The following is a 24,074-nucleotide window of genomic DNA, read 5'->3' on the forward strand; positions in this document are numbered from 1 at the left end:
TGTCAGTCACCACACTGTGTGATTTGGCGCCCTGCAAGCCTCCAGTTGTGCCCTCCCTCCCATCCCAGATCTATGGCTGCCACTTGGGTCCTGCCTCTCTTTCTCCCAATGCCTCATTGTAGCTGTGTGATGGTCCTAAAACACACCCTCCTGGGCTGGAGCGATAGTACAGCGGGTAGGGTGTTTGCCTTGCACACAGCCGACCTAGGTTCAATTCCCAGCATTCTATATGGTCCCCCGAGCACCACCAAGAGTATTTCCTGAGTGCAGAGCGAGGAGCAACCCCTGTGCATCAACGGGTGTGACCAAAAAAGAAAAAAAAATATACCCCCCCTGCTTAAAACTTCCAGTGATGGCCTGTGGCCTAGGAGATGGTCCTTAACCCCAAGGAAACCCACTGGGACCTCCCTCACCTCTCTTCCATGGGATGGTTTTATCCTTCTCTTAGAAGGTGGCCATGGTCGAAAACACTGCCTAGGCCTGGAGCATATCTGCAGAATCATGGACTACCTCTCCGGACACTACACTGAGCCTATGTGCACCCCGTTCCCACACACCCCATTTCTTTTTCTTTTTCTGTACCTCCACTAGCCGCCGCCACACTCCAGGATGCTATCCGGACCTGCATGGCAGCTCCGGCCGAGACTCATGCACGACTGAAGACCCACAAAATAAGATAAGCGGAACTTTCTGAGACCTTGGACTCCAGGCTCGGCGGACCCAGGGACAGAGATTCTCTGCTTGCTCCCACCAACCACAGGTGACAAAGGGATTCTAATCAGGAGCCCCACCCTACCCTGCCCTGTCTGCTTCCACCAACCACCCAGAGATCGAATTGCGCACAGAAGACCAACCCTACCCCTACCGGGACCAGATAAATACCCCACTGGCAGACACTACGGACACTACCTCCACTACCCAGCCGCAGCCACACTCCAGGATGCTTTCCGGACACATCATAAGACATCATAAGACACTAAATACCCATCCTCCGGAATTGTCGTACCATATTTGATAGGGTTCAAATATGGTAACACCTACGAGGGCTATTAGAGGTCGCCCCCAAATCCTCTATCCCTCTCGGAAAGACTGGCAAGCTACCGAGAGTATTCCGCCCGCACGGAAGAGCCTGGCAAGCTATCCGTTGTGTATTCGATATGCCAAAACCAGTAACTACAACTGGTCTCATTCACCTGACCCTGAAGGCTTCACCGACATGGTAGCACTGAGAAGGATGAGAAAGGAGAGGCCGACGAAATCTCAAGGCCGACCTAGGCTGCCACAACGAAGGAAGACAAACATGATTGTCTGTACTTTCAATGCACGTATGCATTGAAAGCATCAGATGCATCCATCGAGGACCTGATGGTAAAAGCGCGAATGATCAAGTACGACATCATTGGTCTGTCGGAGAGAAGAAGGCACGAATCTCACCATGCCGTTTTTGACACTGGAGAAGAATTGTTCCTCGGAACATGCGATAAAAGAGGTGTTGGAGGCGTCGGTGTCCTTGTCAACACAAACTTGGCCAAGAGCATTGATTCATTCGAATGCCTAACAACCCGATTCGGATGTTTACATTTGAATAGATGTGGCTCACTGCCGGCAGTTTCTATCTTCGTTGTCTACTCACCAACATATCATTATGATGAAAGAGAAATGGAGAAGTTCTACATGGAGCTGGAGAAGTTCTACAAAGAAGACCACACCTTCTACAAGATCGTTGTGAGTGATTTTAATGCCAAGATAGGACCGAGAAGATCAGCTGAAGAACTTCACATCGGGACCCATGGCCTAGAATGGAACGAACAGGGTGAGAGACTGTCTGAGTTCATCATGTTGACCAAGACCATCCATGGTAACTCACAGTTCCAGAAGGCCGAATCTAAACGTTGGACATGGGAGTCTCCCGGTGGACGATTCCACAACAAAATAGACCACATCATATTCAATCGACGGTTTTGCCTGACCGATGTCGCTGTTGTCCCAAAATTCCGAACGGGATCGGACCGCCGTCTCCTTCGTGCAAAATTCTACTTCACAGAGCGGGGAGAAAGGGCTGCAAAGTTTAAAAAGAGAACTCCCAGAACGACCACCAACTGGGAACTCTTTGGCACTATTGCGGCAACATGGGAAGATGCCATTGTTGACAACATTGACGAGGAATACAATCGACTGGTTCAGCACCTCCATGAATGCGCGAGGAACGCCAAGAGAGAGATAGCCACAAAAAAAGCCTCTCTTAGAAAACTCTTGAGCTTATTCACCAGCGTGATTTGGCGCTTGTCTCAGGCAACCGCAAGCTAACGCCCGAGCTTGCAAAGCAGTGCAGAGATGCGATCAAGGAAGACCTCAAAGAGAGAAGAGTAGAAGTACGGGTAGATGCGGCAGAAGCTGGGAAAAGTATTCGTAACGCCCGCCTGTCCTTTGCCAACTACAAGACCAAGATGACTGCCCTCCGACGTTCTGATGGATCCATCACATCCTCCAGAATGGCAATGGAGAAGATTATCCATGACTTCTACTCAAATCTCTTCGATAGCCATGTCCACTTGCCAGCATACCAAATTCCATAGGATGGATATGTCGTTCCCAGTGTTCTCCCTTCCGAAATCCGACACGCCATTTTGTCAGTAAAGAAACAAACAGCACCCGGCCCAGACAAGGTCAGACCTGAACACCTGAAGAACCTGCCGTCAGTACTCATAAATACACTGGCTTGGCTCTTCACATGCTACCTGTCTGAATGCAAGGTTCCATCCCAATGGAAAACCAGCAGGACCGTACTACTGTTCAAGAAGGGAGATATCCATGACATTGGCAACTATCGCCCGATCTGCCTATTGTCTGTCATCTACAAGTTGTTCACTTGAGTCATCCTAAGTAGGATTGGCAGAACACTAGATGAAGGACTACCATGCAAGCAAGCCGGGTTCCACAAAGGATTCAGCACCATCAACCATATCCACACGATAACCAAACTCATTGAGGTTTCTCGGGAGTTCAAGATGCCGCTCTGTTTAACGTACATTGATTTAAAGAAGGCCTTTGATTCTGTTGAGATGGAAGCGGTCATTGAAGCCCTAACCAATCAGGGCATTCAAGCCCAATACATCAGGATCCTCCGTGAGCTGTATTGCGGATTCACTACCAGGATCTCACCATTCTACAAAGAAGTAATCATTGATGTCAAGAGAGGGGTTCGGCAGGGTGATACCATTTCACCGAAACTCTTCAGTGCCACCCTTGAGAACATCATGCGACGACTAGAATGGGAAGGAATGGGAGTGAAGATAGATGGTCGGCAATTACACCACCTCCGCTTTGCTGATGACATTGTTTTAATAACACCAAACATCAGCCAAGCAGCACAAATGCTGGCCGACTTTGACCGTGAGTGTGGAAAGGTAGGACTACAGCTGAATCTTACGAAGACAATGTTTATGAGAAACAGCCTTGTTCCTGACGCCCCATTCGCTCTCAATGGAATGACCATCTCCGAATGCAACAGCTATGTGTACCTAGGTCGAGAAGTCAACATGACAAATGACCTGGCACCCGAGCTGCGCAGGAGGAAGAGAGTGGCTTGGAACGCCTTCAAGAACGTGGAAGAAATAGCTAAGAGGACGAAGAACCTCCGGCTCCGGGCACATCTCTTTGATTCCACTGTTCTTCCTGCATTAACATATGCCTTAGAGACTTGGGCCCTTCGCAAACAGGATGAGAACGCTATTCGGGTCTCCCAAAGAGGATTTGAAAGAGCTATGCTTGGAATATCACGTTTCACTCAAATGAGAGAAGGAATCTGGAGTTCCGACCTCCATTGATCATCAAGAATCAGGGACGCTGTCTCATTTGCCAAGGTGTCAAAAATCAGATGGGCTGGTCATGTAATGAGATTTAAAGACGACCGCTGGACTAGAGCTGTTACCGACTCGATTCCATGGGATGTCAAAAGACCGCATGGCTGCTCACCTACCAGATGGTCAGACTTCTTTATCAAGATCATGAACGATCGGTTTGAGGCTCTTCATGTTCCCAGAGTGAACAGATGCCATTGGTCTACACTAGCAGGTGACAAGGACAAATGGAGACATTACTGGCGCCCCCTCGAGCAAATCGACGACTAATGGGAAGTTAAGTGATTAAGTGATTAATGAAGTTTTTATTTTTTTGCTTTTCGGCTCATACCTGACAATGCACAGGGGTTACTCCTGCTCATGCACTCAGGAATTACTCCTGGTGGTGCTCAGGGGACCATACAGGATGCTGGGAATAGAACCCAGTTTGGCCACGTGCAAGGCAAATGCCCTACCCGCTGTGCTATCGCTCCAGTCCCACCCATTTCTTTTTCTAATTTTTAAATTTTATTTTATTTTTATAAAGTGGTTCACATTATTTTATTACATTTATTTATTTTTTTATTGAATCATCGTGAGATACAGTTACAAAACTTTCATGTTTGAGTTTCAGTCATAGAATGATCAAACACTCAACCCTCTAACAGTGCACATTTTCTACCACCAATGTCCCTGGTATTTCCCTCTCCCATCCTACAGCTCCGAGGAGCCATTGTATTTCACCCAGGAGCCATGAAGCCCTTGTAAAAGAGATTCCTATCATGTTGTTAAAGATTGAGCCTTGTGTGATTATATATATATATATATATATATATATATATGTAAAAATATATTTCTAAGATTGGTTCCCTTCGACTTTTAACTCCATCAAATGTCGTATGCTTTTCTTGGAATATGAATGGCGTGAGGTATGAGATGTCATATTTGTGGCTGTGCGGTTGAGGAATAGGTGAGGCTTGGCCTGAGCGTGTGGAGAATGGCTGTGAGTATGGAAAGTGGTTAAGTTCTGGAGGTTTTTGGCTGCTCGGGCTGGGTCCCTTGGGGGAAGGGAGGGGCCTCACACATCCCCACTCTGGGTTGCCCAAATGAAACCGCCTGCTGCAGGGTCTCGTTTTGTGCTCTCTTCCAAGAAATTTATAATGAGTCTCTGGATCATGGCTATTGATGAGATTATATGGCACCAGCCAGACGTGGCTTGTGGGAGTGACTGCCAAGCTGCCCGAAACAGGGGGAGGTGGGGGCAAGTCACCCATGTGTGGTTCTGTTGAACCTGGACTTGTCAGTCATACCTGGGTTTGATTTCCACATACCTGGGTTTCCTGCAGATTCTCTCATGGGTGAGGTTCAACCTGAGCATGTGGAAAGCGACTGCTGCACACCCCATTTCTATAGGCCCCCTCCCCTCTCCCTGGGAACCTTGAAGGACTTATCTGACATTCCCGGTTGAGGATGGACCCTCCCTCTCATTAGACCAAGAGCAGTGAGGTGAATAAAACCAAGAACAGACAGATGAGATTAATTCGGGCAACATAGGAGGATTGCACGGAGCAGGTGGCCTTGGTATGAAAACTCAAAATCACTTGGGGTCCAGGATTTGGGGCGCTTAAACGTAATCCTGAGTACATATGTTTTGATGCAGTTATGAAGGCAGTTGTACAGACCTATGAGCACCATTTCCAGCAACAGTGTTTTAGAGGTTACATGGGCTTCCTAAGACTCACCCCAGAATGAGTCCTTTACCCATCACCCCCATCGAAGCATGGCCCCTCAAACTGCTCATATCTGATTTATATTAACAAAGGAAGACTCCCCTTCCTCCCCTTCCCCCCACACTTCAAATGTTATTGACATAAAAAACTGAGAGCAAAACGGGCAACATCCCCGATGCAAGGAGAGACTTGAGAGGGAAATTATTTAAGAAGAAATTTCAGCGACCCAAACCGGGATAGGGATTCTGAACCAAGAGGCAGATTGCAGAGACGGTCAGGAAATGCTCAGTGTCTATGCGTGACACCATAGTAAATTAAAATGGCCAGAAAGATCAAAATGCAGGTAATCAGAAAAGCAGAAATTCCAGAAGCCACCCAGGCCGAGCTTCCGCACAGTCTGTCCCCCTGGGAGCGCCCCGGGGCCGCGGCCACCGCCCGCCGCTGCTTCTCCACCTCGCGCCGCACCAAGCCCAGGTAGCGCGCGTGCTGCTCTGCCCACTCTATCCCCGTGCTCCGCTGCTGCACCAGCAGCTGCGCCTCCCGGGACAGCTCTGAGCTCAGGAAACCGCCCTGCAGCTCCCTCTCCAGGCTCTGCACCTGGCCCATGAGCTCGGCCAGCTGCCGGCGCTGCTCGGCGCCCGTGGCCCGGTTGTTGAAGCCGCAGAACCTCCTCCCGCACTCCTGCAGGAGTCCGTGCAGCCCCGTGTCCTTCACGCTGGCCAGGTACCCAGCCAGGGGTTCGCCCTGCAGGTCCTCCTTGTGGGTGAAGAGGACGATCACGTGTCTCATGGCCTGTGGTCCAAAGACCTCCTTCACCCTCCTGGCGGCCACCGCGTCATGGGTGGTGAAGCGGCCCAGCTGAGTGACCAGCAGCAGCACGTGGGGCCCAGGGACAGAGAGCAGGTAGCAGTCCCCGATGTCCTTGTACAGGTCTTGGGTGGGGGGCACAGCGTCGAAGATGGGGGCTGTGTCCACCACCAGGATGCTCCTCCCTTCCCAAGTGCCCCTGGCCTCCTGGCACTGCCTGGTCACACACTGGGCACCCACGTGCGACTCGAACACTGGCCGGCAGAGGATGCTGTTCCCGGTGGCGCTTTTCCCGCTGCCTGATTTGCCCACCAGGACGATCCTCAAGGAGGACGAAGCATCAAAGCCGGCACCTGCTCTGCTGCCTGAGGAGACAGTTTGCACCCAGCTATGTCCGAGCTCTTTAAGTTTAGGTCACTGGCTTCCAGGCAAGCTATCCCGCTCCCTCCCCAGAGATGGACACGCACAAGTGATTTGTGAGCCGAGTTAAGAAGGGGGGGGGGTGCCAGAGCCAAGAGTGGAAGGGCTGCCCAGTGGGGAGGGCTGGGGACATCTCATCAGGAGAAGCCACAAGGCGGGAGACAGCAGTGCCACTGCCTGCACCCACAGACTCCTGGGCATGAAGGTGCCCCACATATTCACCAGCCCCGGGGTGGGGGTGACTCAGGTGTAGGGGTTCTATGCCTGCACCAGGCTCAGCCGAGTGCCCCTGGTGGGTGACGGGGAGCTGGATGCTTGGGATTGGGAGGCAGAAGGTGAGGGAGGATGACCTGGCTGGGCTGGGGAACACCAAGGCTGTCAGAAGTGCAGGTGGGAAGGACCCAGTTGGCTGTGGGAGGAGAGAAATTCTACCAAAAGCTGAGCCAGAGGGTGACCCCAGCCCAGCACAGAGTCTGCCCTCAGGGGTCTCTCAGGGGTCTCTGAGGCTCCTCTGAGGAAGGGCCTCAGCCCCTTCAGGCTCCCACAGCCAGCTGGTGCTTCAGCCCTTCGCTCTGTGCTGGTTCTTTGTTCTTCATGATTGTGGGTTTGTAGCATGAGATACGGCTACTAAATGCCCAGGGAAATGCACCCTCTTTACAGCCGAGCACAGGAAAGAAGGTTCTTTTGCACAACTGGGCTCCAACCAAATCCTTGGGCCTCTGACCTCAAGTTTTGTTCCCACATTGCCCAGCTATTGTGAGAGCGACCATAAGGAGGGAGGGGGCCTGTTTCCTTCTTCCGGTTAGATAAGTGGGTTCTGTCACTGGGCTTGAGTGAGAAAAATGTGGAGGAAATAGTGGGTCTCTCTGGGGCCTGGAGCTCCTGACAACCAGAGGTTTCCTTACCTTCATTCATAGTTCCATATTCGCTGCCATGAAACGCTTCCATTCTCTTCTGGAATAAAAACAAAAGGAAAGGAACAGAAAGCATTCATCCAGGGGGGCTGGCAGGCCTGAGGACACCTCTTGTCAGACACCCAAGAGAAGTCTACTTAGAGGACTGGATTTTCTACTCAGATTGTACTTTCGAACTAATGGCTATAAATGACTTTCTGTAAGCTGAGTGAAGCCAGGTAACACTAAGAGGAGTGATCATTTTTCCCCCTCACCATTTTTCAGGAAAGAGGAAAATACTTTGCAACAAATCTGTCGATAACATTTTCCAGTTTAATTTATTTTTAATGATATACAGATATCATCCAGTTAAAATCTGCAGTTGGACTTTGTTTCTTTTGTTTTAAAGATCATGCAGTTCTGTACGTAGGTACAAGCATTTTGAAGTGGAGAGATGCAGAGTAAAGGATAAAGACCTACCATTTGCCATGAACAAGCATTTTCTGTTATTTTTGGTTTTGCTATTGGGCCACAAGGGCCGTATGCGGTGACCCCACCTTTCCGCTCTGATACCCTGAGACTCCATTTCCCCCTCCTGGGGCGGGGTGCATATCAGGATTGGGGGTACAGGAAAGTTAGGGGGAAATGGAGGAGACCCCAACACTCCAAGGACACCATCGGGCACTCTCTAGGTTCTCAGCCTCGCCCTAGGCAGCTCCTGCGGATCACAGGGGCTAAGAGGTGGGGGGCCTGCCAGAAGGGAGGGCCGGGGTGCAGGGACCCATAAAAGCCTGTCCAGCCCCTAAGAACCGTCTCTGGCCCCCAAGCTCACGGTCGTCGCCAGAGACTGGACCCTGGAGACCCCACCGGGGCGCGCCCGGAACCACGCGATGCTGGAGCGGGTGGGGAGCTCGCGGACCCGCAGTCTGGGACCCCCCTGCGCGTCCTCTTACCGGGCGCGGCGCTGGGACTCCAGCTCCAGCTCCGGGGCTGCGCGGTGGGACAGAGGGACGCGCCGGGGGTCGGGGTGTCCGGGCGGCGGGGGTCGTCGGGGGCCGCGGGGGGTCGCGCGCAGGCTTTGAAGCAGGAACCCCGAGCAGCTGCAGCAAGGATCAAGGATTCCCGAGCGCTCCCGAGAACCGCGGCGGGAGGCGGGGAAGAGCCGCCAGCAGGTCCCGGGACTGTGCGCCTGGGGCGGAACCTGAGCCCCGAACTTCCTGCCGAGCTTGGGGGCGCCGCTGCCTCCACTCGCTGTTCCATGACGTGCTAAATAAACCGATTTTTTGGGAAGGCTGTGAAGGCAGTGACAGAGTCCCCGACTCCTAGGCTCAGAAACGCCCCCAAGACACAGGAAAGGTCTGCTGGACTCATGCGTCTAGAATGTTCCTGCTCCCAGGACGCAGAGAAGCGAGGGGAGCGGAGGGCGGTGGTGGTGGTGGGGGGTGGCACAGGGGCCCCGAGCAGCTCTGAGCCCCGCGCGAGCCCCTTCCCTGAAGCAGGACCCGCCCCAGAGGGACGCTGGCCTGGGTAATGTGTCCCTGGGAGCAAGGATGGGACATCTGTTGTTAGTCCACCGTCGGGACGTCCAAGACAGAGCAGGAACTTTGCACAAGTCCTTTGCCAAAAAACGAAACAAAAATCCCCCAACCGAGAACAAGCAACTTCTTGGCAAAGTGGGACGGAGAACATGGGCAGATCTTGCGGGTCCTGGACCGGGCAGTCGCAGGTCCTGAACCTCAGGCAACTTTAAAGCACTAAAGTGCAGATGAAGACAAGTAGGGGCGGGGCGGGGGTCTCGTCAGTATTTTTTCCTGTCATGGAGAAGTATGATTTTTTCCCCCTCCGGGTTCTAGTCATCCTTATACTCTTTAATTCTTTGAGATTTTCCGATTTATTAGCATTCATGATTCTGGTGTGAAGAGTCGATTGGGGCAGGCAGGGGAGTGGGGAGGAAACACAGTGCGGTGTCTGATGAGGTTGGTCTGCTGCTGGTCAGACTAACCCGCTCCTAGGCGCCCCCCAGAACCCACACGCACCTCTTAAGAGCTTGACTGGCTGGGCCCAGCCGCAGCTTCTTAGAAACAAGCACCCATTGCTCACTGACCTCACCAATGCAGCAAACCTAGATGGTTTCTTTTTCTGAACATTCTTAAGTTCCTTCCCTTCTCCCTCAGAAGGTGTCTGAAAGCCTTATGTCTATGTATGCATATGGATATGTCCTTTGTATTATGTCTATGAATTTATATTCTTTTTATTTATTTATTTATGAATTTATATTTTGCATAAACGAAGTGGCATGTTGTTCAGTCTGGAAGATGGCCATTTGCCAGAACGAGATGAACGTGGAAGTCATTGTGCTAAGTTCAATGAGGCTGACACAGGAAGACAAACACTGTGAGATCTCAATTACATGTGCAAACTAATGAAGTGAGCAGAGAGAAGCAGTTTCAGGTGGTGGGTCCCCAGGGACTCCGAGGGGCGCGTGGAAGATGTTGTTTTGAGGACACAGACTTGCAGTTGTAAGGATGGTGCACTGGAGAGCTTGAACATACAGCATGGGGTGATGTTGCCTAAAACTGCTCTGAACACCAGGAATTAGCTTGGAGAGCAGATTCCAGAAACTGTCACCTTATTTACACAAATGTAACTATGAGGTCAGCTGTTAATTAGTTTCATCATAGTAATAATTCATCATGTATGTTTTCAAATTTTTGTGCTTTGCACCTTAACCATACTCACGTTTGATTGAAAAAATCAGATAGGCAAAGTCTTAAGAGGAGAAAAGCTTGGAGTGGCTCGATTCCAAGGAGAAAGGCCTGAAATGTTCAGGGCTTGAATGTGTGGTGGGAGTGAGAGGAAATGGACTATTTGGAAATGTGAGAGGAAATGTGCTATTTTTCAAGATGGAAACAGAGTGTTAGTGTGCAGGGCGGTCGGTGCAGAGAAGCTTACCTAGAGCTGTCTGGGTTCGGTGATGTCTAACTGCCCAGTGAATTCCATCTTGTACCCAGCCAGTTTGGCCATTGCAGGTGGATGCAGAAGAGCCCAAAGACCGACTGGATACCTTGGTGCTCCTGTTGACTTACCCGTTTCTGCTCCTGATTTCTGGGTGATTTAGAGGAGTCCTGCCAGGTGATCCTGGCTGCTTTGCAGGCTGGCAGCTTGTCCAGCTGTTCCTGCAGAATCTGGGGGTAGTAGGTGGCACTTCCTGGAAGTCCAAGAAGACTCCCCCTTATCTCAGCATCATCAGTGATTCCAGTGAGCCCAGGTGAGGATCTTGGGATCCATAAACGTTTTGTCACAGTCAATGTATCTGGTTTCTCTGAAGTGTGTTCTAACAGGGCTGGTTTCCTATTGCACCAGGCAGCACAGACCCATGAAACTATACGCTGATTATAGGCTTGCTGAGGTATCTCCCACCCCCTCACCAGCCTTCAGATAGATGGGAATGAATCCGAAGAAGGAGCCTGGAAGTCTGAGACTCTTTGCCACTGACTGAAGGTATCCGCATTATGCAGGCTCTGCTGAAAGTTGGGAAGCCCGAATTTAAATAGAAAAAATAAAAAGAGGTATATTATATCAAGCAGTGCTGCCCAGAACACTATTTCCTTCCTGATGAAACTACCACTGACATTTTACTTCAAGGGTTCTCTGAATCCCCAGCAGGCATGTCTGGGGGATGGGGCCAGACATCTTGGGGTATGCATGTTATCTGGACATATCCCATACCAAAGTTCTGGTTCCTCACATGTTGAGCCCCTTGGGACTTAAAATAATTGGGAGATTCTGTTGGCTGTCTCCTCAGCGCAGTTCTACCCTGCTGCCCAGGGTCTACATCAAGATCAGAACCCCTTGACCTGGGATTCTGAGGTTCTTGGCCTGGGATGATCTTATCTGCTGGGACCCTCAAGCAGGACCCTCATAGTTGCTTATTTGCATATTCAGAAACATGAAATACAGCACTGGGTAAGGACAGAAAGGGTGTGCACACCTGGTTCATCTGTAGAGAGGGTGGATGAGGTTTATTTGCACAGCAGGTAGGAGACACAGAGCAGTGAAGACACAGGAAAGACTATGACCAATGTTGTGTTCTGCGAAAACCACAGTTTTTGCTGCTGTTAGTTTCAACAGCACCTATCAGTCGCTTGACAGTTTCAGCCAGCAAATAAATGAGTTTTTTTGAATGGAAAGGCACAGCCATGGGCATGTAGAGGCAGAAGGATCTCAGAGCTCAACTAGAACAGTTTCCCATCTTCTTCTTCCTCCATACATCCTCCAATTTTACTGTTAAGGAGAATGAGGTAGACAGGCGCCACCGAGAAAACCAGCTGTATTTCACAGAGACAAACGTTGACACTGAGCATGCCTGTATTGAGAAAACTCATTTCAGGAGCTTCCCACCTGGGGATGGAGTATACAGTAGAACATTAAAACTAAAACTACACAGTAAGACAAACCAAAAGCAAAGGAAGCAGTTGGCCAATTATGCATCTCTCTGTATTAGGCCAAGGGGTTTTCAGGAGTCAGGAGCTTCCTAGAGTGAGATGTCAGAGCATCCTCAGTAAATTTTAATTCAGACTAATTGATGGATGGTTGACTTGATTTTATTGCATGTGGGTGCATTTCCAATCTTATTAATTGTGGAATCCTGGGTAACAAAGTCTAGAAAGAAAACAGCATGCCAAACCATCAAGCATCAGTGAATGAGAGCAACAAGAGCTCTTGAAGCATACCAAATGATCTGACTGTTACCAAAACCTAGGAGGAAACTTGGAGGGAATTCTGATTCTTAATGTCTTTTTAACATGGAGAAACAGCATCTGGAAAGCCACATTGAAGATAATATTATATGGTATGAGGTATGCATTGGGATTTGTCTTTTTATGATAGCTCCCCTTTCATTCTGATTCATTTGACTCAGGCATTTTCTCTTTATTTTTCCTCATGATTCTAGCCAAGTGTTCATCTATCTTGTTTATTCTTTCGAAAAACCAGCTCCTGTTTCATTGACTTTTTTGTATTGTTTTCCTGGTTGCTCTACCATTTGTTTCTGCTCTGGTTTTTAATTTCTTCCTTCTATTAATTCTGGAATTCATGTGTTCACCCTTTTTTAGATGCTTAAAATGTGTACTTCAGATTTTTATTTGAGCTTTTTAGTTCTTTCTGATCGGGTGCGTTCAGGGTGGTATGGCTGTAGACCCGTGATGTATTCAATATGCCAAACACAGTAACAACAAAGTCTCCAATGGAGACGTTACTGGGCCCGCTCGAGCAAATTGATGAACAACGGGAAGACAGTGACAGTGACAGTTCTTTCTGAATAAAGGCCTATATTGCTATGAATTTCCATCTTAGTACTGCTTTTGCTGTGCTATATGGGTTTTGTTAATTAATTAATTAATTTTGTTTTGTGGCCATACCTGGTGGTGCACAGGGCTTACTTCTGGTTCTGCACTCTGGGATCACTCCTGAATATCCTTGGTAGACCATAGGGAGTGCCTTGGATCAAACCCATGTTGGTTGTATGCAAGACAAGCTCCCTACATGCTGTAATGTTGCCTCAGACCCTAATTAAATTCTTTAGGTTGAGTGCTGTTTTTCCTGATACAAGTATAGCAGTCCCAGATATTTCTTGTCTACCATTGGTTTGTATGATTGTTTTCCATCCTTTCACTTGGAGACTGTATTTATCCTGTGAATTCAGGTGTGTTTTCTGTAAGCAGCAAATACTTGGGAGAAATCACACAGACTCTTGAGAAATTCAAAATGTCATCACAGGTTACTATGAACAACTTTACACTGTAAACTGGAGAACCTAGAACACAGAGATTTTTAGAATCATTAAAGATTCTAAAACTAAATGAGAAGAAGATAGAAAATTGGAACAGGCCAATCAAAACGAGGAAATTAAAATTGTAATTAAAAATCTCCCAAGAACAAAAGCCCTGGTCAAGATGGGTCACAGGTGAGTTCTGCTCCACCTTCAAAGAAATTTTACTACTTTTACTCCTCAAACTCTTGTGAAATATTGAATAGGAATCCTTCCTAACAGTGTCTACAAAGCTAGCATCACACTAATTCTCAAAGCAGATAGAAATGTATTAAAAAATTCAGATCAATTTCCTGGATCAACACTGATTCAGCAACAATATCTTAGTGCACCAATGCTAGCAAAATATCAAAAGAATCAATGAAGTGAGATTCATCGCATCAATATAAGGATGGCTCAACACATGTACATGAATTAGTGTAATATACTGTATCCCTATACTGTATCCAAGGAGGGTCAAAAATCATGTGATCATATGAGTCAGTGCAGGTAAAGCTTGACAAAATTCAACACCTGTTCATGATTAAAACTTTGAACAAACTAGGGATAGAAGGAAGCACCCTCAGGTTAGTGATGGCCACTATAACAAACCCAGTCAGTATTATTCTCAGTGCTGACAAATGGAAAACATTCCCTCTGAGGCACAAGGCAAGGGTGTGCACTGTCTCCACTTTTATTTTATTTTGCTTTTTGGGTCACACCCGGTGATAAACAGGGGTCACTCTTGTCTCTGCACTCAGGAATTACCCCTGGTGGTGCTCAGGGGACCATATCGGATGCTGGGAATCGAACCCAGTCGGTCTCATGCAGGGCAAACGCCCTACCCGCTGTGCTATCACTCCAGCCTTCACTGTCTCCACTTTTATTCAATAAAGTGTTCAAAGTCCTATCAACAGCAATCAGGCTGGATAAAGAAACCAAAGGGATCCATATTGGGAAGAAGGTCAAATTATCACCATTTGCAGATGACATTGTAACATACATAGAAGACCTCAAGAAGCTCACAAAAAAAAAAAAAAAACTCTTAGGAGAGCCCGGCAAGCTACCGAGAGTATTTGATATGCCAGACACAGTAACAACAAAGTCTCCAATGGAGACGTTACTGGGCCCGCTTGAGCAAATCGAGGAACAATAAACCAGTACAACAAAGTAGAAAGCTGTAATGTCAATACACAAACATTTATGGCATCTTTATATGCAAATAAAAAACTAGCAGAGGTGGAGATAAAAAGACTACAGCATTCCAAACAGTGTCCGAAATCATTCACAATCAAAGAAACATTTTCCTTCCAATGAATCAACGCAACAAAAAGACGTGAAAGACCTTTACTATAAAAACACAAGCCATTTTATATTTCTCCCAGAGAAGAGAGATGCATCAGTACTAAGACATTTGAAGGGTGTTTTAAAGTTGGACAGATTTATTGTACAAGTGCGAATCTAAGGTCAAAAATGACACCTGGGGCTGAAAAGGTCAGAGTGCCGCTCTCTGTAGTGCCGGACACGCTCTGATCCGTCTCCTGCTCCGGGTCACGGTTCCTTCCTGGTTGGTCCCCGCGTTGTGCATCTGCTCTAATTGTTCCTGAGATGCTCCCCAGCGCCCTGGTAAACCTGCTGCAGATAGAGAAGCAGCACGGCTAGGCCCACCCATGGGCGGTTGCCCGGCGCCCGGTTCCAGGCGCACAGCTGGGCCAGCAGCCCTCTCCGCCTTCGGGGCTTGTGCATGCGCGCGGCCAGGCTCGCCGCCACCCTGCGCAGCTGGTCCTGGGTGTTGCCCAAGCCCGGGGTCTGGGCCTGCAGGAAGGGCCCCCCGGTGTAGGGGTCACCACGCTGGTCTCTGAGCAGCTGCTCCACCTGCGCCATCAGCTCGGCCACCTGCGCCTCCCGCTGGCCGCCCGTGGCTCGGTTGTTGAAGGCGCACATGCGGTGCCCGCATTTGGCCACCAGCTCGCGCAGCGCGAGGTTCTCCTCATCGCGCACGTACTCCCGCAGGGACCCCCCCTGCCAGGTCCTCCCCGCGCGTGAAGACCACGATGGTGTGCTTCAGCACGCCGTCCCCGAAAGCGGCCTTCAGGGCGCTCACGACCAGCTGGTCCTCGAGGGTGAAGTGGCCCAGCTCGGTCACCAACAACAGGACGTGGGGCCCCGGAGCCGAGAGCAGGACACAGTGGCCCCACTCCCACCACTGCGGGTCCGAGTCGGGGATGTCGGAGCTGAAAAGGTCCGGCGTGTCCAGGACCTCCACGTGCCACGAACCTCACCTGCACGTCTCCACCATGTAGGCTGTGGTCACGGGTGTGGCGCTGAGCCGGGACGGGAAGCATTCCCGGCCCAGGATGCTGTTCCCTGTGGCACTTTTCCCGGTTCCAGATTTCCCTACCAGGAGGAGCCTCAGATTGGCCTCCTGCAGGAACTGCCTGGCCTCGGGATCTAGGGGACAGACAAACTATTAGTTCTCATCCCCTCTTCCGGGCCAAGCTGCCTCCCCCAGACCCTTTGAACCCCGAACCCGGGACCTGTGCCTTTAGTTTTCACACTGAAATTCCCTGGGGTTACTTTGGACTCCTGTGAAAAGACCTTTCCCCCGTCTTTGCCTTGGGCTTCTTCACAGGCCCCTATAACTGCTGGCGAACCTTTGCCATTCCAGAACATTCCTCTTCTGACAATTCTTGCAGAGCTGCTCCATATAGGACATCTGTGGCCTCTGCAATTCTTCTCCCAGGTGACCCCACTCCCACCCCCCAAGAGGAAGGACTGTGTGTCTGGGGTCCCAGACACTGCAATTTCAATCACAGCTGCTGTCCCTGTGGGCAGCCCCAGGCTGTTCTCTGGTAGCTGAGTGGTCCTTTCAGTGCAGCCCTCTGAGCTTCGGGCTCCAACCTTGGGAAGTTCTGTCTAAGCGTGTCTGTACTAGAAATATAGTTTTGTTGTTTTGAGTTTGTGGAGAGTTCTAGGTGAGATCAGTTTTCCCTCCAGCCCCCTCACCCAGCCTCCTCCCCTTAAGCCCGCTGTCTCACTGGATGCTGGATTGACTTTCCATCTCTGTTCTCCATCTCCTGCTGCCAAAAAAATTGTGTCTCTGCAGTGCATGATCTGGTGCCTTTATCCCAACTGGGCTGTGTATTTATTATCTGCATTTTGCATTTTTTGGTGGTGGTGGTGGGGCACAGGCTAGCCCAGGATCACAGACCCTCACAGCTGGGCAGGTCGGGGTGCAGCTAAAACAAACCCTCAGGACTCCTGCTGGTTTCCCCTTTGGGTTGTGTCTTTGTTGGGTTCTGAGTTGCCCTTCCCCCTCCTCCCCAGTGCCCACCCGAGGGACACGTATATGTGTAGGGACATGTGCTCACCATAGACATTTTCTTCATCCCCTGCCATCCTCCGACCTCCCATGCCCACCTGCAAGAGTCCAAATCCAGTGTGTTAGTTCGTTCATTCACGCATGCACGTATTTCTATGAGAGTAAAATCACCTGCACTGTGGCAGGCAAAGTCTGTAAAATGAGTTACATTGCTATGAAAAAAAAAGTTCTGGGGCCATGTCCTCTGGACATCTAAATTTAGGCATGAACATTGGAACCTCTGTCATATACTTTAGTGACAGTTTTACTTCCACTCCAGTGGTTTGTGTTTCTGTATCTGGTCCCCTGTCATCTTCCTAAGATTGGACCTGAGAGTTTTTTGTGTTGGTCATTTTATGATAGTTATTATTTGTTCTTCGAAATCTACAAACTGCAATGACTGAGTTGAAAGAAACACATGCCCAGGAGCTTTAGAGCGAAGGAGACTTTAGCTGAAGCCAGTGATTCCTGCCCCAGTGGAAGGAGGTTGTGGGCTCCAGGGACCACAGGCCTCGTGGGGACTCACAGTCATTCCCCACGTGCTTTGGGAGGGGGTGTGTGAAGTATTTTAAAATGTCTTTTAAGAGGGGAGGGAAGCCCCAGATGCAATATCTTATTCCTCTTACGTGTAGGTAGGAAACGAAGAACCTTATATTCGGAATATTCAGAACTCAAAATTCATGTTACCCAGTGCCTTCAAATATTGCTCTTTTCCAGAACTACTTGACTGTTTCTTTTTAAAGTACACACTTTGGAAACCATTGTCAGAGAATATGATTCATTTCTGATAAAAACCAATTCACAAAACTGTAAACATGAAGTCAATTTTCTGTTGGAACCCTTCGTTGCAGGGTTGGAAATCGAGAGAGTCCCTGTCAGCGGGGTGAGTAGTGACGTTTGGGGGTGTTGAACAAGTTATAACCTCAGATGTCCTTTGAGATGGCCCTGGAGTGTCCAGGAAGGGCAGAGAGAAGCGGGGGAGAGGGTACATTCGTCCTCATCCCAATGGCCACATATCAGCTTGCTCTGCCTTGGACCAGCTATGGGTACAGAGGTTTGGCTATGCAGCTTGACAGTGTTTCCTGCCTTTCACAGTCTAACTGTCCAGAGATGATGTTCTGGCACACATTTCTCTTACAGTGCTCAGGGAGTGTAACTAAGGCAGCCTTTGCTCCTAAGCAAGAGCCTTGTCTTCTAGGCTGGAGAGTTGCACTTTCCATTACTTATGAGCTAGATCCCAAAATTAGATTAGAGGCCGCCCCAAAAGCCTCTATCCCTCTCAGAGAGCCTGGCAAGCTACTGAGAGTATTCGGTCCACATGGCAGAGCCTCACAAGCTATCTGTTGTGTATTCAATATGCCAAAACCAGTAATTACAATGGGTCTCATTCCCCTGACCCTGGAGGCGTCACCAATATGGCAGCATTGAGAAGGATGAGAAAAGAGAGGCCAATAAAATCTCAAGGCAGAACTAGGCTGCCACAACAAAGGAAGACAAAAATGATCGTCTGTACTTTCAATGCATGTACGCTAGCATCAGATGCATCCATCGAGGACCTGATAGTACAAGTGCAAAAGATCAAGTACGACATCATTTGTCTGACTGAGACAAGAAGGCACCAATCTCATCACGTCGTTTTCGACACTGGTGAAGAATTGTTCCTCGGAACATGCGATAAAAGAGGTGTCAGAGGCGTCGGTGTCCTTGTCAACACAAACTTGGCCAAGAGCATTGATTCATTCAAATGCCTAACAACCCAAATCGGACTTTTACATTTCAATAGATGTGGCTCACTGCCGGCAGTTTCTATCTTCGTTGTCTACGCACCAACATCCAATTATGATGAAGGAGAAATTGAGAAGTTCTACATGGAGCTGGAGAAGTTCTATAAAGAAGACCACACCTTCTACAAGATCATTGTAGGTGATATTAATGCCAAGATAGGACTGAGAAGATCAGCCAAAGAACTCCACATTGGGACCCATGGCCTAGAATGGAATGAACAGGGTGAGAGTTTATGATGTCAACAGGTCTGAGTTTATGATGTCAACCAAGACTCAAGGTTCATGGCAACTCAAGGTTCCAGAAGGCCGAATCTAAACGTTGGACATGGGAGTCTCCCGGTGGACGGTTCTATAACGAAATAGACCACATCATATTCAATCAATGGTTTTGCCTGACGAATGTCGCCGTTGTCCTAAAATTTCGAACGGGATCGGACCACCGTCTCCTTCGTGCAAAATTCTACGTCACAGAGTGGGGAGAAAGGGCTGCAAAGTTTAAGAAGAGAACTCGCAGAACGACCACCAACTGGGAACTCTTTGGCACTATTGCTGCAACATGGGAAGATGCCATTGTTGACAACATTGACGAGGAGTACGATCGACTGGTTCAGTACCTCCATGATTGTGCGAGGAATGCCAAGAGAGAGAGATAGCCACAAAAAAAAACTTGTCTTCGAAAACTATTGAGCTTATTTGCCAACGTGGCTTGGCGCATGCCTCAGGCAACCACAAGTGAACGTCTGTGCAAAGCACTGCAGAGTTGCGATACAGGAAGACCTCAAAGAGAGAAGAGCAGCAGTGCTCATAGATGTGGTAGAAGCCAGGAAAAGCATTCATAAAGCCTGCCAGTCCTTCGCCAACTACAAGACCAAGATGACTGCCCTCCGACGTCCTGATGGATCTATCACATCTTTGAGAAGGGCAATGGAGAAGATTATCCATGACTTCTACTCAAATATATTCAATAGCCATGTCCACCTGCCCACATACCAAATTCCGCAGGATGGATATGTTGTTCCCAATGTTCTCCCTTCCGAAATCCGACACGTGATTTCCTCAGTAAAGAAATGAACAGCACCCAGCCCAGACAAGGTCAGCCCTGAATACCTGAAGAACCTGCTGTCAGTACTCATCAATACGCTGGCTCGGCTCTTCACACATTTTGTGTCTGAATGCAAGGTTATGTTCCAATGGAAAACCAGCAGGACTGTACTACTGTTCTAGAAGGGAGACATCCACGACATTGGCAACTATCGCCCGATCTGCCTATTGTCTGTCATCTGCAAGTTGTTCACTTGAGTCATCCTGAATAGGATTGGCAGAACACTAGATGAAGGACAACCATGCGAGCAAGCCGGATTCCGCAAAGGATTCAGCACCATCGACCATATCCACACGATAACCAAGCTCATTGAGGTTTCTCGGGAGTTCAAGATGCTGCTTTGTCTAACGTTCATTGATTTAAAGAAGGCCTTTGATTCTGTTGAGACGGAAGCAGTCATTGAAGCCCTAGCCAATCAGGGCATTCAAACTCAATACATCAGGATCCTCCGTGAGCTGTATTACAGATTTGATGTAGGCAGGTAGACAGGGAAGTCCCCTTCCCGAAGCAATGACAAAAGCTAGCCCTGCAGAAAATAGGAAAACAGGAACTAAGGCTTAATAAGACCCTCACCTGGTTCCAGCAACAGGCCCAAAGAAGCTCCTGCAGGAACAAAAGGCCAGGAAAGGAATTTCAAAGAAGATCATCACCACTCCCATTATCCCTTGTAACCTCCTTCACTTAATCACTTAATCACTTAACTTCCCATTAGTCGTCAATTTGCTCGAGCGGGTGCCAGTAACGTCTCCATTTGTCCCTGTCGCGTGCTAGTGTAGCCCAATGGCATCTGTTCGCTCTGGGAACATGAAGAGCCACAAACCGATCGTTTATGATCTTGACGAAGAAGTCTGACCATCTGGTAGGTGGGCGGCCATGCGGTCTTTTGACATCCCGTGGAATCCAGTCGGTAATAGCTCTAGTCCAGCGGTCGTCTTTAAATCTCATTACGTGACCAGCCCATCTGATTTTTGACACCTTGGCAAATGAGACAGCATCCCTGATTCTTGATCGTCGACGGATGTCGGAACTCCGGATTCTTTCTCTCATTTGAGTGAAACGTGATATTCCAAGCATAGCTCTTTCTATTCTTCTTTGGGAGACCTGAATAGCATTCTCATCCTGTTTGCGTAGGGTCCAGGGCTCTGAGGCATATGTTAATGCAGGAAGAACAGTGGAATCAAAGAGATGTGCCCGGAGCCGGAGGTTCTTCGTCCTCTTAGCTATTTCTTCCACGTTTGAGAAGGCGTTCCAAGCCGCTCTCTTCCTCCTGTGCAGCTCGGGTGCCAGGTCATTTGTCATGTTGACCTCTCGACCTAGGTACACATAGCGGTTGCATTCGGAGATGTTCATTCCATTGAGAGTGAATGGGGCATCAGGATCGAAGCTGTTTCTCATAAACATTGTCTTCGTAAGATTCAGCTGTAGTCCTACCTTTCCACACTCACGGTCAAAGTCGGCCAGCATTTGTGCCGCTTGGCTGATGTTTGGTGTTATTAAAACAATGTCATCAGCAAAGCGGAGGTGGTGTAGTTGCCAACCATCTATCTTCACTCCCATTCCTTCCCATTCCAGTCGTCGCATGATGTTCTCCAGGGTGGCACTGAAGAGTTTCGGTGAAATGGTATCACCCTGCCGAACCCCTCTCTTGATATCAACGATCACTTCTTTGTAGAATGGTGAGATCCTGGTAGTGAATCTGCAATACAGCTCACGGAGGATCTTGATGTATTGGGCTTGAATGACCTGATTGGCTAGGGCTTCAATGACTGCTTCCGTCTCAACAGAATCAAAGGCCTTCTTTAAATCAATAAACGTTAAACAGAGCGGCATCTTGAACTCCCGAGAAACCTCAATGAGCTTGGTTATCGTGTGGATATGGTCGATGGTGCTGAATCCTTTGCGGAATCTGGCTTGCTCACATGGTTGTCCTTCATCTAGTGTTCTGCCAATCCTATTTAGGATGACTCGAGTGAACAATTTGTAGATGACAGACAATAGGCAGATCGGGCGATAGTTGCCAATGTCATAGATGTCTCCCTTCTTGAATAGTAGTACGGTCCTGCTGGTTTTCCATTGGGACGTAACCTTGCATTCAGACACGAAGTGTGTGAAGAGCCGAGCCAGTGTATTGATGAGTACTGACGGCAGGTTCTTCAGATGTTCAGGTCTGACCTTATCTTGGCCGGGTGCTGTTTGTTTCTTTACCGACGAAATGGCATGTCGAATTTCGGAAGGGAGAACGTTGGGAACGACATATCCATCCTGTGGAATTTGGTATGTTGGCAAGTGGACATGGCTATCGAAGAGATTTGAGTAGAAGTCATGGATAATCTTCTCCATTGCCATTCTGGAGGATGTGATGGATCCATCAGAACGTCGGAGGGCAGTCATCTTGGTCTTGTAGTTGGCGAAGGACAGGCGGGCTTTACGAATACTTTTCCCGGCTTCTGCCGCATCTACCAGCACTTCTGCTCTTCTCTCTTTGAGGTCTTCCTTGATAGCATCTCTGCACTGCTTTGCAAGCTCAGGCGTTAGCTTGCGGTTGCCTGAGACAAGCGCCAAACCACGCTGGCGAATTAGCTCAAGAGTTTTCGGAGACAGGCGTATTTTTGTGGCTATCTCTCTCTTGGCGTTCCTCGCGCATTCATGGAGGTGCTGTACCAGTCGATCGTATTCCTCATCAATGTTGTCAACAATGGCATCTTCCCATGTTGCCGCAATAGTGCCAAAGAGTTCCCAGTTGGTGGTCGTTCTGGGAGTTCTCTTTTTGAACTTTGCAGCCCTTTCTCCCCGCTCTGTGAAGTAGAATTTTGCACGAAGGAGACGGTGGTCTGATCCCGTTCGAAATTTTGGGACAACAGCAACATTGGTCAGGCAAAACCATCGATTGAATATGATGTGGTCTATTTCGTTGTGGAGTCGTCCACCTGGAGACTCCCATGTCCAACGTTTAGATTCTGCCTTCTGGAACTGTGAGTTTCCATGGATGATCTTGGTCGACATGATGAACTCAAACAGTCTCTCACCCTGTTCGTTCCATTCTAGGCCATGGGTCCCAATGTGAAGTTCTTCAGCTGATCTTCTCGGTCCTATCTTGGCATTAATATCACCCACAATGATCTTGTAGAAGGTGTGGTCTTCTTTATAGAACTTCTCTAGCTCCATGTAGAACTTCTTGATTTCTCTTTCATCATAATTAGATGTTGGTGTGTAGACAACGAAGATAGAAACTGCCGGCAGTGAGCCACATCTATTCAAATGTAAACATCCGAATCGGGTTGTTAGGCATTCGAATGAATCAATGGTTATGGCCAAGTTTGTGTTTACAAGGACACCGATGCCTCCAACACCTCTTTTATCACATGTTCCGAGGAACAATTCTTCTCCAGTGTCAAAAACGGCATGGTGAGATTCGTGTCTTCTTCTCTCGTTCACACCAATGATGTCGTATTTGATCATTCGCGCTTGTACCATCAGGTCCTCGATGGATGCATCTGATGCTTGCGTACGTGCATTGAAAGTACAGAAGATCATTTGTGTCTTCCTTTGTTGTGGCAGCCTAGTTCGGCCCTTAGATTTTGTCGGCCTCTCCTTTCTCATCCTTCTCAGTGCTGCCATGTCGGTGAAGCCTTCAGGGTCAGGTGAAAGAGACCAGTTGTAATTACTGGTTTTGGCATATCGAATGGACACTACCTCCACTACCCAGCCGCTGCCACACTCCAGGATGCTTTCCGGACCCGCGCGACACATCATAAGACACTAAATACCCATCTTCCGGAATTGTCGTACCATATTTGATAGGGTTCAAATATGGTAACACCTACAAGGGTGATTAGAGGTCACCCCAAAAGCCTCTATCCCTCTCGGAAAGACTGGCAAGCTACCGAGGGTATTTCGACCGCAGGGAAGAGCTTGGCAAGCTATCCGTTGTGTATTCGATATGTAACCTCCTTAGCAACGAACTTTTACCTGGGAAGAAGCCCCACATGGGGGCAGGATGGAGAAACCCTATAAAGGCCACCTAGAACAAAGGAAGGGTGCGCATATGCTGCCCAAGCCCATGTGTACTTATGCCCACGTGACTGAGCACATGTGGTGCCCGAGCACATGTGTCGCCTGCATCTCCCTTCTTGAGATGTGTACTTTCATACTTTCATGTATGTTTGTAGGGGCTCTCTCTGCCCTTGGAGAAGCCCATGTTCTCTCTTGAGTACACTACTCTCTCATTCTCTCTCCCTCCATACCTAAAAATCCTCCAAATAAAATCTATTTACTTCACTGCTTCTCTACTCCTGAAGTTCATTTCTGCAAAGCGAGACAAGAACCCAG

General features: G+C 48.8%; 1 protein-coding gene and 1 pseudogene across 1 annotated transcript; both read right to left on the bottom strand.

The window, feature by feature from the left end:
* Positions 1–4,668: 4,668 nt before the first annotated feature.
* LOC130016017 (GTPase IMAP family member 5-like) lies at positions 4,669–8,865 on the bottom strand. Its single transcript, XM_056106776.1, has 3 exons — positions 8,643–8,865; positions 7,702–7,750; positions 4,669–6,741 (listed from the first exon to the last, which is right to left on the bottom strand). Exons 2-3 carry the CDS (start codon positions 7,742–7,744, stop codon positions 5,855–5,857), a joined length of 930 nt encoding a protein of 309 aa, XP_055962751.1. The 5' UTR covers positions 7,745–7,750; positions 8,643–8,865; the 3' UTR covers positions 4,669–5,854.
* A 6,226-nt stretch (positions 8,866–15,091) lies between these two features.
* LOC130016028 (GTPase IMAP family member 1-like) lies at positions 15,092–16,912 on the bottom strand (annotated as a pseudogene).
* Positions 16,913–24,074: the final 7,162 nt, after the last annotated feature.

The sequence above is a fragment of the Sorex fumeus genome, unplaced genomic scaffold (assembly GCF_029834395.1).
Source record: "Sorex fumeus unplaced genomic scaffold, SorFum_2.1 ptg000143l, whole genome shotgun sequence".
Classification (NCBI taxonomy): Eukaryota; Metazoa; Chordata; class Mammalia; order Eulipotyphla; family Soricidae; genus Sorex; species Sorex fumeus.

Coding starts and splice junctions, on each gene's coding strand:
- LOC130016017 (XM_056106776.1), bottom strand. CDS start 7,744: ATGGAAGCGTTTCATGGCAGCGAATATGGAACTATGAATGAAG. Junction 6,742..7,701: donor ATATGGAACTATGAATGAAG/GTAAGGAAACCT, acceptor CTGTCTCCTCAG/GCAGCAGAGCAGGTGCCGGC.